We start from the raw sequence: 14133 nt of genomic DNA on the forward strand, positions 1-14133 counted from the left end.
GAACGTAAACAGCTCCTGATGATGACAAAAGCAGCAAACGCAAGCACCAGTGATGTAGGTGACAGCTCCTAATAATGGCGAGAGCAAGATCATAGAGATGGAGGTTGGAATCAGGCGCCAAATGGTAGCAGCAAGGGAAAGCTCTGACTAAGATGTCCTCCACGAACGAGGTGTGAGCAGCAAAGCTACAACTCCTGAAACCTGCAAAACGAGATTAGACCGAATGGAAAGCAAGACACCTATTTATAGAAAGTTTTGAGACCTCATACTATGCATCGTTTTAAAACTCACTCAAACCATGCATCATTTTAGGGTTTTGATTACTAAAGCATTTTTTAGACTATTTAAGTCGCTAATTCAATATGTAATGCTTATGTTAGCCCAATACTCCCTCTCAGGTCTAAAAACTCAACTAGAAACAAAGGCCAATCCAAATTTTTCTATGGTCTTGGTTTTTATGTGTTTTACCCCAAGGCATCCCATTCCAAAGCAACCAGGCCATGGTCACCCTTGAGAGGCTAGGGCATCATACAAAGGGTGCACGTCGGCTATCCAATGGCCTACCAAGTCACACAAAGGTGGATGTAACCATTGTCAACTTTTTAAAAAAATAATTGAGTCAAAAAGTGGAGGTGGCGGTCAATTAAGTAATGGATGGAAAACTAGTAGCCAAACCCAAAGGCTTTCATAAAATAAACAAGCTATCCGTACCACTACTAGATGTCGATTGTGAAGAAATAGGCTAGTGGAGTATGTAGCAAATATGGGGGGTATGTGGAGAGACAAACAAGATATCTAGAAAGCAAGCTAGCAAGGCTAAGTAAGGAAGATTGCCTTGGAGATTGCCATGTGCAATGCCACGAACATGGTGGGTCTAGAGTCAACCACTCAATGACCGAAAAAGAGATAAATGTGCACAAATACATATTTACAAAACAAAGTCCGAATTCACTAGAGGTATGCAAGAGACAATACATGTGTGATCATGCTCGTGCAAAATGCTATGCAAGGATGCCACTTAGACAATATCCTTGCAGAAAATTGTTCACTTGCCGAAGTGCCCTTTCACAATCATGTCATCCTAATGATATGAATGAAGATACAAAGTACAATATACAATAATATCTAAAAAAGAAATTGTAAACAACATCCTATCACCACCAAGAGAAGAAAGACACCCCCTCTAAAATTGGAAGGGAAAGCTAGAGAGGAGCATCCTCTCTCTGTCAATCTGAAGAAGTAGACGAGGATGTACTCAAGGTAAAAGATATTGTAACACCGGCCAATTGACCATCTTGGTCAATACATCTGCATAGTTGTCGAAGAAAGGCACAAACTCTAGCTATATGGTGTCTAGCTCAATCTACTCTTTGGTAAAGTAAAAGTAGACCCCCAAATGCCGCATCCATAGTGTAATAATCGGATTTCCCACAAGAGCAATGGCACTCCGATTATTGTAGTAGACAACAATACGAGGGTCATATGGAAAATGAAGTGCCGCTAATAAGCTCCTCAAGTAGATAGCCTCCGTGGTACCATTCGAAAGAGTCTCATACTCGGCCTCGGCCATAGAAGCTACTACTGTCTCCTAGTTACAGCTAGCCCAAGAGATAGATGCTCTACCCAACGTAAAGAGGTAGCGGCTGTGGGGACGCCAAGTGTCAGGATCTCCTACCCAATCAGAGTCAGTACACCTCTTCAAACATAAACCAAAACCATAAGAATAGGTACACCGCAAATATCTCAAAACATAAAGACGTGCAATCCAATGTGACATCCTCAGTGTAGTAAAATACAAACTAAGTAAACTAATTGAGTAAGCTAAATTTGGCCTAATGTCAATCAACCAAAGAAACTTTCCTACCACAGATCTATAGGTATGCTCAAGGATATTCTTAGTAAGATGAATAGTGAGATCAAGAGGCGTAGTCACATGCATCCGTGCAATACTAGTCCACTAATTGAAGAGAATACTTTTGTTGTGACACAAAAATACTATCCTAAGTTCAAACTACCTCCATCCCCAAAAAATAAGACAGCAAACCAAGGTCTATCATCTCAAAAGTAGAACAAAGTTAGGTCTTTATTTTTGCTATGGCACCAAAGTTTAAGTCAATGATAAGTAAATCATCTATGTACAGCAAGATATAGCTGACTCCCTTTGAAGTAGTATGACCATATAAGTTTGGATTATAAGGGGGCTAGAATGGTAGCCACGAGTCCTAAGGAACTCATCCATCCTTTGGAACCAAGACTGCACTATTTTCTTCAGCCCATAAAGAGCATTCCGCAAGTCAAAGACCTTATCTTTCTAGTCAACAAAAAAAAATCTGGAAAGTCCCAATGTTGTTACTAAATGCATCACATTGACCACAAATAACTTTCTTAGATTGGGCAACACAAGCACAGAATCTGAAGTCATTTTTTCCTTCAACTTTTCAAATGTTGAAATTTCCACTATTGTCTATCTAAATGGCACATTCTTCTTCTGCAAAGCATGCAATGGAGATGCAATTTCACCAAACCCATGTGCATACTTCCTATACGAAGAACACAAACCCAAGAAGCTACAGATCTCATGAATATTCCTCAAAGGTGGCTATGAGCATATTGTCTCAATGTCTACAAGGTCCATACAAATAACAACGGATACAATGTGCCCCAAAAAGTGAATCTGATGCAAAAAGAGTTCAATTTTCTTGTCATTGATAACCAACCTATGCTTATGCAACTCATTGAATACAATGTCCAAATGCTTTCTAGGCTCTACATCATTCTTTGAATAGATCCACAAATGCTCTATATGGCCTAAAGATAAGATCCATCATCCAATTGAAAGTGGTAAGAGCATTCGTAAGTCCGAAAGGCATGACACAAAATTCATACAACCCAAAAAAATGTCTTGAAAGCTGTCTTAGATACATCCTCTGGTCAAGTGCGTATCTAATGATACCCACTTTTCAAGGGCTGAAAATGGCTGCCCCCTACAATCTATCCATAACATCATCAATCCAAGGAATCGCAAAACAAATCTTTATCATAACTTTGTTCAAAGCACGATAGTCAATGCACCTACGACATAAACCATTCTTTTTTTGCACCAAAAGCACTCCAGAACAAAAAGAAGATGAGTTAGTCTGAATCAGCCATTTTTCTAATAGCTCATTCACCTGACTCATAATCTCCTCCTGCTAGGCTGCACTAACTCTGTATAGTGGCTTAATAGGTGGGCTACTTCCAAGGATAACATCTATACCATGATCTTCAAGCCTTTCATGCGATAGCTACCCTAAAAGTAATTGAGAGAAGCAATTAGCATACATTTTCAAAAATAACATGTGATCTTTCTCTAACTTAGATGTATTACCAAAATCCTCACTATCATCCTTATCCTTAGTAAAAACCAAGCACGCTAAAAAATGATTTTTCATTACTTTAGAAATGGTAGCTACTGCAAATACAATAAGGATAGATTCTTGTTTCAACTTTATATCAAGTGTGAGAGTCTTTTTCTTATATTGAATAGTGATCTCTTTTGCACGTGAATCAATCACTACATGTGTAAGGTGACACCATAGCATACCAAACAGCACATCACAACCCTCAAGTCAAGCAATGTTGTCCACATATCCTGAATGTGTAACCAAAGCTTTCCAATGAGCAGTGTGACCAGCTCTACGTGGCCTTTGTATGCCCATGTTTACAAAGATAAAGTTGGCTCAAGCACCATTATCAAGGAATATCAATGCATGCTAATCTTTGATTTTGGCCCATGCTCTACATAACTCAATAGCATCACCACAACAACAAACACTAATCCTACTAATATTTTAGGCTTTTTTCTTTTAGGGTCTCCCTGAATTTCTGGTTTTCCAATTTGTTGTCTATTGGGACAATCCTTTACAATGTGACCCTCTTGTTCACAAACGAAGCATTCCCTATGCTAAGCCAACAATTTCCAGCCCTTGCTTTACTGTTTTGACCACTTTTCAAGCTAATTTTCAGATCTGTCCCTTTTCTCAGCCTTTTGTAACTTTTTATTCAACTTCTTCCCACTCTCTTGGAAGCCCCACACAGCAAAGCATCAATTATAGTAGTAGTCTCCATAACTGAGATATACTAGACACTGTGGATTTTATACAAAAATCCCTGATTCCTTTGGGTAGCTCACGTATATATATTTCTACTTGTTCATAAAGGGGTATTGGATGATAATAAGTGACAAGCAACAATGCATCCCAAAACTTCTTATTGTATTACTCTAAATTCTTGTATTCCTTTGCATCAAGCTTATTCCAAGTTGTCATGATGTCCACCTCAAAAATACTTATCAACCAATTCAATACAAACATTTGCTTCAATTGTACCCATGTTGACAATGCTCTTCCTTGTATCAAGAGTATGGACCACCACTACAAACAGTTTGATGCATCAAATTCTGAATCTTAGAGGAATCGGTGAAGTTTCCCCCTAAATAAGTTGCATCAAACTGTTGAAATTAAAGTCAGCTTTCAGCCTATCTTATGCACCACTAAAGGACTCAAAACTTCACTTCTTTTCCACTCTCATCATAATCTTTTACTGCCCATTTGGGGGTCAAGTTTGAAAGGTAAGAATGATCGAAGCTTGCTTGGAAGTGAGCTATGGTGGAGAGCAAGAGCAAAAAGAAAGAGAGACACAAATGGAAACTCCAACACTCACAATGTGTGACCGGGCCTTCCTTTATTCAAACTGTCACTAAAAGAATAAAGAATAAAGTGAGGGTGACAGGCGCCCGCCACCTGCAGTGTGCAGTGGCAGGTACTGTCATTGTAATAATACACGGGCGGCTAAGCAGAGGTGCCTTTATCCCCAACAACCTCCCACTTAAAGGTGAATCTGCCCCAATGAGGAGTGAAAAAGAAAAAAAAAAGACAATACAATGTACACATGTACAACAGGATGAGGAAAACGTCATCTCATCCAACGCCCATCAATCTCCTGAGGAAGGCAAAGCGCTCAGTAGTGAGGCTTTTCGCGAGCAGATCTACAGGATTTTCGTCAGTGGAGATCTTGACAAGGTCAATAGACTTATCCTCCACAACCCCACGTATGAAGTGATACTTCACCTCAATGTGTTTCGTCTTCGCATAGAAGACCGGATTCTTGGCTAGCTGAATAGCACTTATAAAATCCGAATGCAATGTAGGTATTGCATCAATCCCAAGGTCATAAACCAAACGGCCTAACCATATGGCCTCCTTGCAGGCCTCGGTGGCTGCAACATAATCGGCCTAAGTGGTAGATAGAGCCGTATACTTCTGAACCCTGGACATCCAAGAGACAGCACCTCCAACATAGGTGAATACATAGCCAGAAGTGGACTTCCTACTATCTGCATATCTAGCATAATCAGAGTCTGTATACCCCACAACTCCTGTATCCTGATTACCATAGCAAATACACATATCTGCTATGCCCTTCGAGTATCTCATGATACCCTTCACGGCATCCCAATGCTTCTTGCCACGTGTAGCCATATAGCGTGCCACAATACCAACTGCAAAAGAAATATCTGGATGAGTGGCTATCATGGTATACATCAAACTGCCCACAGCTGATACATAAGGGATCTTAGCCATCTCGGCCCTTTGCTCATCTGCTTGCGGACAATCGGCCTGTGAGACCTTCACATAAGAAGGTAATGGACAGCCAATAGGCTTTACGTCTTACATGCGGAAACGCTCAAGGACTTTATAAATGTACTCCCTCTGTGAGAGGTAGAGTAGTCCCTGGTGCCTATCACGCTTAATGCGCATACCAAGAATGTAAAAGGCATGTCCCAAATCCTTCATCTCAAAGCTCTTCTTCAACTCAAATTTAAGAGCATCCAGCTCATCATGAGCTTTTCCTGCTATTAATATATCATTCACATAAAGTACCAAAATAAGCAATGAGCCATCACGGGCTTTCTTCGTGTAAAGACACGGATCCATAGCACTCCTGCTATAGCCCTGTAACTGCATAAAGGCATCAAACTTATGATACCACTCCCTAGGTGCCTGCTTCAAGCCATAAAGACTTTTCTTCAACTTGCACACTAGGTTCCCTGCCAAGTTCTGCAAAGCTCTTAAGTTGCTCCATGTAAATCTCATCATGCAAGTCTCCATGTAAGAAAGCCGTCTTGACATCCATCTACCAAGTCAAGATGTGTAACCAAAGCCAAGGCTAAGCGCAGGGTGGTCATCTTAACCATAAGGGAGAAGACCTCATCAAAGTCAACACCATGCTCTTGCTTAAAACCCTTTGCTACCAATCTAACCTTGTATGCCGTCTTGGGATATCTAGGTGTACTTTTCAGCTTGTACACCCACTTGCATGGCAAAGCCTTCTTGCCCTTGGGCAATGTAACCAAATTCCAAGTCATATTCTTATGCAAGGAGTCTATCTCAAACTGCATAGCTCTCTCCCAAGAGTAACTATCACCCCTGTGCATAGCCTCATCATAGGTGATAGGCTCTCATGCATCTATAACCAAGACATAATGCATTGAGGGCTCAAATGGATCAAGTGGACATCTATCTCTAGTAGACCGTCTCACGGCAGGCTCTACTGCATGTGTAGCATCCTATTCAACACCCTCGCCATGTGTACCAACTGCTGTTGCAGGCTCTCCAACTAGTTGTGCAGAAGCACGTGGCTCCTCCTGGAATATAACCCTATGTATCTCTATCACCTTCTCAAGCTGCCTATGCATCTTGTCTTCACGGAAAACTACATCATGGCTGCGGATGACTTTCTGCGCTTGCGGATCCCAGAGGCGGTAACCCATCTCGCACGTATCTCCATAGCCAAGGAAAATGCATTTGACACTCTTAGGATTCAACTTAGTACGCTTGTCTTTGGGCACATGGCAGAATCCCTCACATCTAAAGACACGTAGATACGCATAAGACGGAGGTTTCCCAATCTATACCTCCTCTGCAACCTGGAAATCCAAACCACTAAAAGGTGATCTATTTATGACATGCACAACTGTACTGACTGCCTCAGCCCAAAAGCTCTGTGGTAAGCCTGCATGGCTAAGCATACTGCATACACGCTCCTAGATGGTTCTATTCATCCGCTTAGCCAAACCATTCTGGGGTAGGGTATAGGGGACGGTTAACTGATGCTTAATACCCTCTCGTTACATAGTTGCTCAAAAGCACGTGACACATATCCTTCCCCATTGTCAATCCTAAGGCATTTCAGCCTATGCCCAGTCTTGTTCTTAACCAATACAAGCCATTTCTGAAACATAGCCAAGACATCTGACTTAAGCTTAATGGGATAAGCCCAGACTTTACGCGAAAAATTATCAATGAACGTCATGAAATACTTTGCACCACCCATAGACTAACAGGGCATGGGCCCACAAACATCCGAATGTACCAATGCCAGAGGCTCACTCATACGTGTCCTATCAGACTTCTTATGCATATTCCTAGTTTGTCTGCCATAAAGACAATGCTCACATGAATCAAAACATCCATAGTCAAAAGACGGTAAGTACTGCAAACCAGAAAGCATTTTCATTCCCTTCAAGGACATATGGCCCAAACAGGCATGCCAAAGAGATACACGTGCAATAGAACACACTAACAAAACATGGTCAACAAAGGATCCATCAACTATAAGAGGATAGAGGCTACCAACTTTGGCACCTCTAGCAAGCACAAGTCTCCACGAATGATCTTCCAGGCAAAATTTCCAAATGAAACATGAAACCCAGCATCATCAAGCTACCCTGCAGACATAAGACTACGTGTAAGCGCAGGTACATGACGTACCATAATAGAAAAGTACTACCAGTAGAGAGCTACAGCTGTACATCCCCAATGCCAACAACAACAAGTAACCTGTCATCACCTAAGCGAACTGAACCAGAGACATTGCGGTAGGAGTGAAACCACTCACGACATGGTGTAACATGAAATAAAGCACCAGAGTCCAAAAGCCAACACTGCGCATACATAGAGTGAACCTTGGTCAACAGCGTAGCATCACAAAAACTAGTTGCAAGTATATACTCCCCATCGGAGTCATCAGTGTGCATGACATTTATCTTCTCGATTTTCACACTGGATTTCGCACGTACCATACTGCGATCAAAGGACTTTTCCTATACTTTGTCTTTCCCCTTTTCTCTGTGCTTCTCATTGCGCAACTCATGACATTGTGGGCGTATATGACCCTTCTTGCCACAATGATGGCATGTCACATTAGCATTTCTCCCAGGAGATTTGCTACGCAACTAATTCGTACCATCAAGCTTAGTGGTGTTGAAGATAGCACTGTCAATGGAAGAAGATGCCATACTGCAGTCCAAAATGGTGCAAAGAGTTCAAAAACTGCTTTCTGTAAACTGTAGAAAATGACCCAAAAACCACCAAAACCAAGACAAAATGGCGAGAAACGAGTTTTTAATGATGCTACCCACCAAGTACCATCAAAAGCACATCAAACCAAGATGATTCAGCATGAAAAATACATGACAGTCCGAAGATATATGCTTTCTGTAATTTATGACAACATTGTACAATGAGAGCTGACAGTAGGTAAAACCCAATATTCAAAGTCAATCATTGATTGTTAATGCAAAACCAGCATCAAATGGGCATAAACAAGCATGTAACAGTCAAACTGACATGAGCCAACACCCAAGCATGTCAAACAAAGTCCGTCAGTAAAGTCGATACACCCCCCAATCAACAGGGGAAAATGTACATACCACTGCCAAGACCTGACACAAGTCGGTGTCTGCTCAGTGAATACAAAGCCGAATCAGCCCAAGTACATCTACACGGACCAAGGTATATCAACCATACATCATCCACAAGGAGATCCTAGTCTCAAAGATCCAAAAGCTCAATATGCATAACCTACACTGCTCAATGTTTGATAAGCGTACAAAGACGCTCCCACTGGCACAAAAGCCGTAAGTATTAAGCAAATAAACTCAAACAAAGCATGTAAGAGCACTAGTGACGGAGTATCCAAGATCATAGATCAATAAGACATCCAGAGCATATGAGCAGTCAAGTATCCAATGATAGCATCCAATGTCATGAAGCCAATTCCAATCAATCTCTGACGAGCCAAAGCAAAACCAAAATAAGCTCCAAAATATCCAAAGTCAAGCCCAAATGAAGTTCTAGTAGCATTCAAGTCCAAACAATGTAACTAGCATGTGTAGGTAACATAAGCATCAAGCCTGTACCAACGGGTCATACATAGACCATAGGTATAACCTCTGTCACAAAGCATGTCAATGTAGACCAATGTCAAGTAAATGCCAACCAATACGAAGCTCAAACAAGGCTTAAAATACATTTCAGAACCATCCAAAGCATTTGCCAACCTTCATTTGCATCCCAATAGTCATATGAAACACCCGAGAAGCACCTGTGACCAATAAGCAGAGCATAAAGTGACTAAACAAGCTTCGGCCCTGGAGTGTACAATAATGATTTACCGTGTAAAACTGAGTATATCATGCCACTAAATCAGCTCCAAATGATGGCCAATCAATAGGCATACATTCCCCAAACATTCGGGGACCACTCAGGACCAACCAGGCATAATCAGGCATCAAATAACCATGTAGTATAAGTATAAAGTGTAATGATAGAGGCCTACCTGTGGACTATGTAAAACAGTCAATGGCTGAGCAAATTCGGCCCCAAAAGCATCAAACATCATAGGCATTCATTCCCCTAGCATTCGGGGAGCATTCGGGACCAACCGCGCATCAAATGTCAATGCCAACCAAGCATAAACATAAAGTGCTGGTGTAACACTATTTGTGGCTGCCTGTGGACTATGGAAAACAATCTTGAACTGAGGTAAATCAGTCCACAAATCAATGCCAATGATAACCATCAACGCCGAGCATCAAGAGGGTATTTCCAAGTGCCAAATGAAGTGTTTTCAAGCTGCCAATGAGTGCCAAGGGAGGGCTGAAGTAAAAAAACGAATTTTTTTTGCTCTCCCTTCTTGTTGTATCCTGCAAGCTGAAATAAACACGCAAAAAAATGCTTCAATACCTTTGAAGAAATGCCCTGAGTATGCCCAAATGGGCCGGGTAGATGCTCAGGAAGCCAAGGAGTGACGGGAGCTCGAGAGAGTCGGCTTTGGCTGCCAGGAAGAAGACCCAATGAGTTTAGGTAATCAATAGGAAGCTGAAGGAGTCATGGACTAAGCTCAAATGCTCGAGCAACCATGCTCTGATACCAATTGCAAGGTGAGAAGGATCAAAGCTTGCTTGAAAGTGAGCTATAGCGGAGAGCAAGAGCAAGAAGAAAGAGAGAGACACAAATGGGAACTCCAACAGTCACAATGTGTGACCGAGCCTTCCTTTATTCAAATTGTCACTAAAAGAATAAAGAATAAAGTGACGGTGACAGGCGCCCGCCACCTACAGTGTGCAGTGGAGGGTACTGTCAATGTAGTAATACACGGGCAGCTAGGCAGAGGCGCCTTTACCCCCAACAAAGTTATTATATATAGGCTACTACCAAAAGGGTGCATTTGCTGTATTTACATCATGACCAAGTCTAAAAGAAGCATTTGCATGTCCAACACTCATTCCTTGAGCCCCATAAACATTTGGGGACATAGTTTTTATCAAATCCATTTGATTGTCCAATCAAGCATATGAAAAATGTATGAAAATAGGAGTATGAAATCCTGTTTCATACTTGACATACTTTTTAGGAAAAAATATATTGAAAAAAAAAATAAACATCACAATTTTACCAAAAAGATTATTTCCTAGCAAAAAACATTAAAAAACACTTAATGATTTCATCTTGGAAGGTGTCACTTGCTATCACTTGTGTTCTCCTTGCCCCAAAACATAGAAAACTTACTTATGGACTGTGCAACAGGTTGACTCAACCTTCAGCCTCGATATTCACTGTCCCAAAGTTGAATACTTTTTCTTGGTGTTTTATGTCTCTATCATCTTTTACATGTACTATTCTTGTCTATCTAAAATCTCACACCACATCTCTCTCTCTCTCTCTCTCTCTCTCTCTCTCTCTCTCTCTCTCTCCATGTTAAACCGACCCATGCGGGACATCCTAGGATGAACACTCCAGGAGCAGTTCCACACCGCACTGGGAGTACGTCTAGATTGTATCTAGTCTAGATATCATTTTGTACTTACTCAATTTAGTTCAACATAGCATAAACGTTAGCTTCACTGGGACTTTTGAAATCTCCCAGACATTTTGTATGCAACCATTTGGTCTCATAGGCCAACTTGGCCTGTTGTAGACGTTAATATAACTTTCTTTCCTCTCTCTCTCTCTCTCTCTCTCTCTCTCTCTCTCTCTCTCTCATATCTTGACTCTCAACTCTAAGTAGCTAATTACTAATGCAAATTTCTTGGACTGAAGACTGAAATTTTTAAAATTTGTAGAAATTTTAGGCATTAACAGCCGTTTAACTCCTAAATTTTTGAGAAACACTCCTTTTTCCTTAAGTATTAGCTTACGGATCTCTAAAATCTCTGATTAGAAATCTGAAATTTTCAAAAATATTTGACATTAGCAGCCATTAACTCTCTCAAATTTTTAAGAAACACTCTTTTCTCCTTTAGTATTGGCTTAAAATTTTCTGAAATTCCTGATTTTACAGCTGAAATTGACATTTCAGCAAACTAAATTAGTTGTAATGTCTTCATCTGAGGAGGCCTCATCCCATTCTCCTACTTCATGCAGACACAAATGGGAAGAAAGAAAAAAAAGTGAAATGGGAATAGAACACTTGGGATTCTAGTTTTCATTCAACTTGTTAGCTTGCTTACTCAATTTACTATAAAATACTAGATTTAGATACATTTTTACACTTTTTTTAAATTAAAATTAGGGCAATGTATGATTCAACCCCAAGGTGTAATTCATACTCCAATCATACTTTCATACCTGTCTGCGTACAATGTATGATTGCCATATGAAAAAACTATATTTGGGGATACAATTGCAATGCCATTTTGTGCCCCAGGCATCAAACCAATGCTGCCATACATAGGATTATGCACATTTCTAGCCATACCCGAATACATTATGTCTTGCACACCAAGCATTGGCTATTGCATACCATAGGGAGTTGTGCCATACATTCCCGTATACGGTCCTTATCTAACCATTGCATAAAAAATCGTACTATCACCAAAGTATCCTAGCTCCCCTATCATTGCATGCATGGCCAACTATACAAAATCCATTAGATTGGCACTTTCGTGATGTCCTTGCATTTACACACCTTGCCCCATAGGTACCAACTATTTCTCTTCATTGTCTTCTTTGGGAGCTTCAAGTGAAGCCTTTGGCACTATCCTCGATGCAACTTGCTGTCCCAAAGCTATAGAAGAGACGACTTCTTCTTCTTGCCCTTATTGTCCTTTTTAGGAGCATTCAAAAATCAAGCAAACTAAGAATCCTTTGCCAATTCAACAAAGAGATTTGTTGCCGTCCTCTTTCGATTCTGAATTGGTCATCAAATTCCTCTTCCTCTTGCTAGTCATCAACCCCATTTTGCCTTGAAGACCCTGCATCTTGACCAACAACAACATTTTCAGTTTACTGTCCATCCTACAAGCCTTGTCCAAGATCAAGCATTGCATTTCCTTCTTCTCCATGTGAACATCCATACTAAGAGGCATCATCACTACTTGATTTCATCTCATTATATTATGATATCTTACTGCAATTACTCAGCTGAGCACAAATTTAGCACGAGCACAAAGCTTTGGCTTACAATCAAGTATCTCACGCCCACCAAATCAAGGGATTGAGTGGTGTCCAACTGAGTGACTCACCACCCAAACTTGAACACCCAACCTCACAATTATTTCAACTGCTAGGCATCCCGTTTGGGATGGGATTGCGAATTTCTTCCCTCTTGTCATTGGAGAAATTTGGACTTCTTACTCGACATTATCATGATCATTTATCATTGAAACTCGACATTATCATGATCATTTATCATTGAAACGACTAGACTCCGCATGGGACGTTATCCTGATTCTTTCAGATTGACCTTTTGTAACAACAAATACTGAAAGTCAAAACATTCATTGCAAAAATAGACATGACATTGAACTATCAGCAGGCACTAAGATTGAATCAAAGGAATGAAGAGAGGGAAACGGTCAACCAGAACAGGAAATCAACCAATGAGATTCAACTAAAGGAGCAAGAGCATACATATCAAATCGGTCACGGTCCCAATCAAGGGAGCGTATGGTGGTAATGTCGGGGGAGATGCGGGAGGTCTGAGACTGGAGGCGCTTGCCGGGTTGCCAATTCACCACTTGGGAGAGCTTGGTGGGGGCGGCAACGACCACAGAAAAGGAGGAAGCCACGACATTCAAGCACTTCGTGCTGCTGCTGCTTCTTCGGCCGCAAGAAGACGAAGAAGAATAAGAAAACGAGGAGGATGATGAGGATACCCTACTCGAATCTACCTTCAGCACAGCTGGAAGAAGGCCTCTCCCATGGACAGAATCGATGCCTGATGGCGTCTGCCAAGCGAGGAGCTGCATTATGTCCAAGCAAGCTCGCTCGCGCTCTCTCTCTCTCTCCTCCTGTGTCTTTCTCTGTGCGCGGGACTGCGGATTCTTCTTTTGTTAAAACAGAGATCCATGCCACGTGTCGCCTGTTCAGCCACCAGCTTTGTCCAGGTCACCTAATCTTATGCGGGACCCACCATAACGCAACCTCGTTCACGTGGGATGTGAATATTCTGTCCCAGATATCCTAAATTCTAATTACACACAATGCCTCTACCTGGAATTTTTTATAAATTTTTATCCACCCGTGACCCGTCGTTCGGGACTTCGACTGATCACATATTGCTACCTCTTTTATTAATAATAAAGTTTATATTAGAGCCACGCCACACCTAAGTAAATTTTACTCTTGCAAGTCCACATAGTCAAGGTCAAAAGCGTGTGGCCGATTTATCAAACTACTGAAATTTACTCTTGCAAATCCACATAGTCAAGTTCGATTGCGTGTGGCTGATTTATCAAACTACTCTTAACCTTATGTTAGATAGGGACTCCATGAACTCTGCTAAAGTTGGGAGGTCCCTTAGCAATCA

The 14133-nt window shown here is 41.2% G+C and overlaps 1 protein-coding gene across 1 annotated transcript in view; it reads right to left on the reverse strand.

The window, feature by feature from the left end:
* The window catches only part of LOC148031117 (uncharacterized), a 68782-nt gene extending 55145 nt beyond the window's left edge, over window positions 1–13637 (reverse strand). Inside the window, exon 1 of the mRNA XM_087684658.1 lies at window positions 13236–13637. Within this exon, the coding sequence (XP_087540784.1) occupies window positions 13236–13573 (338 nt within the window). The 5' untranslated portion in view covers window positions 13574–13637. The remainder of the gene's footprint in view (window positions 1–13235) is intronic.
* Window positions 13638–14133: the final 496 nt, after the last annotated feature.

The sequence above is a fragment of the Lygodium microphyllum genome, chromosome 9 (genome assembly GCF_053477565.2).
Source record: "Lygodium microphyllum isolate KBCC chromosome 9, Lygodium_microphyllum_v1.1.10, whole genome shotgun sequence".
NCBI classification, from domain to species: domain Eukaryota; kingdom Viridiplantae; phylum Streptophyta; class Polypodiopsida; order Schizaeales; family Lygodiaceae; genus Lygodium; species Lygodium microphyllum.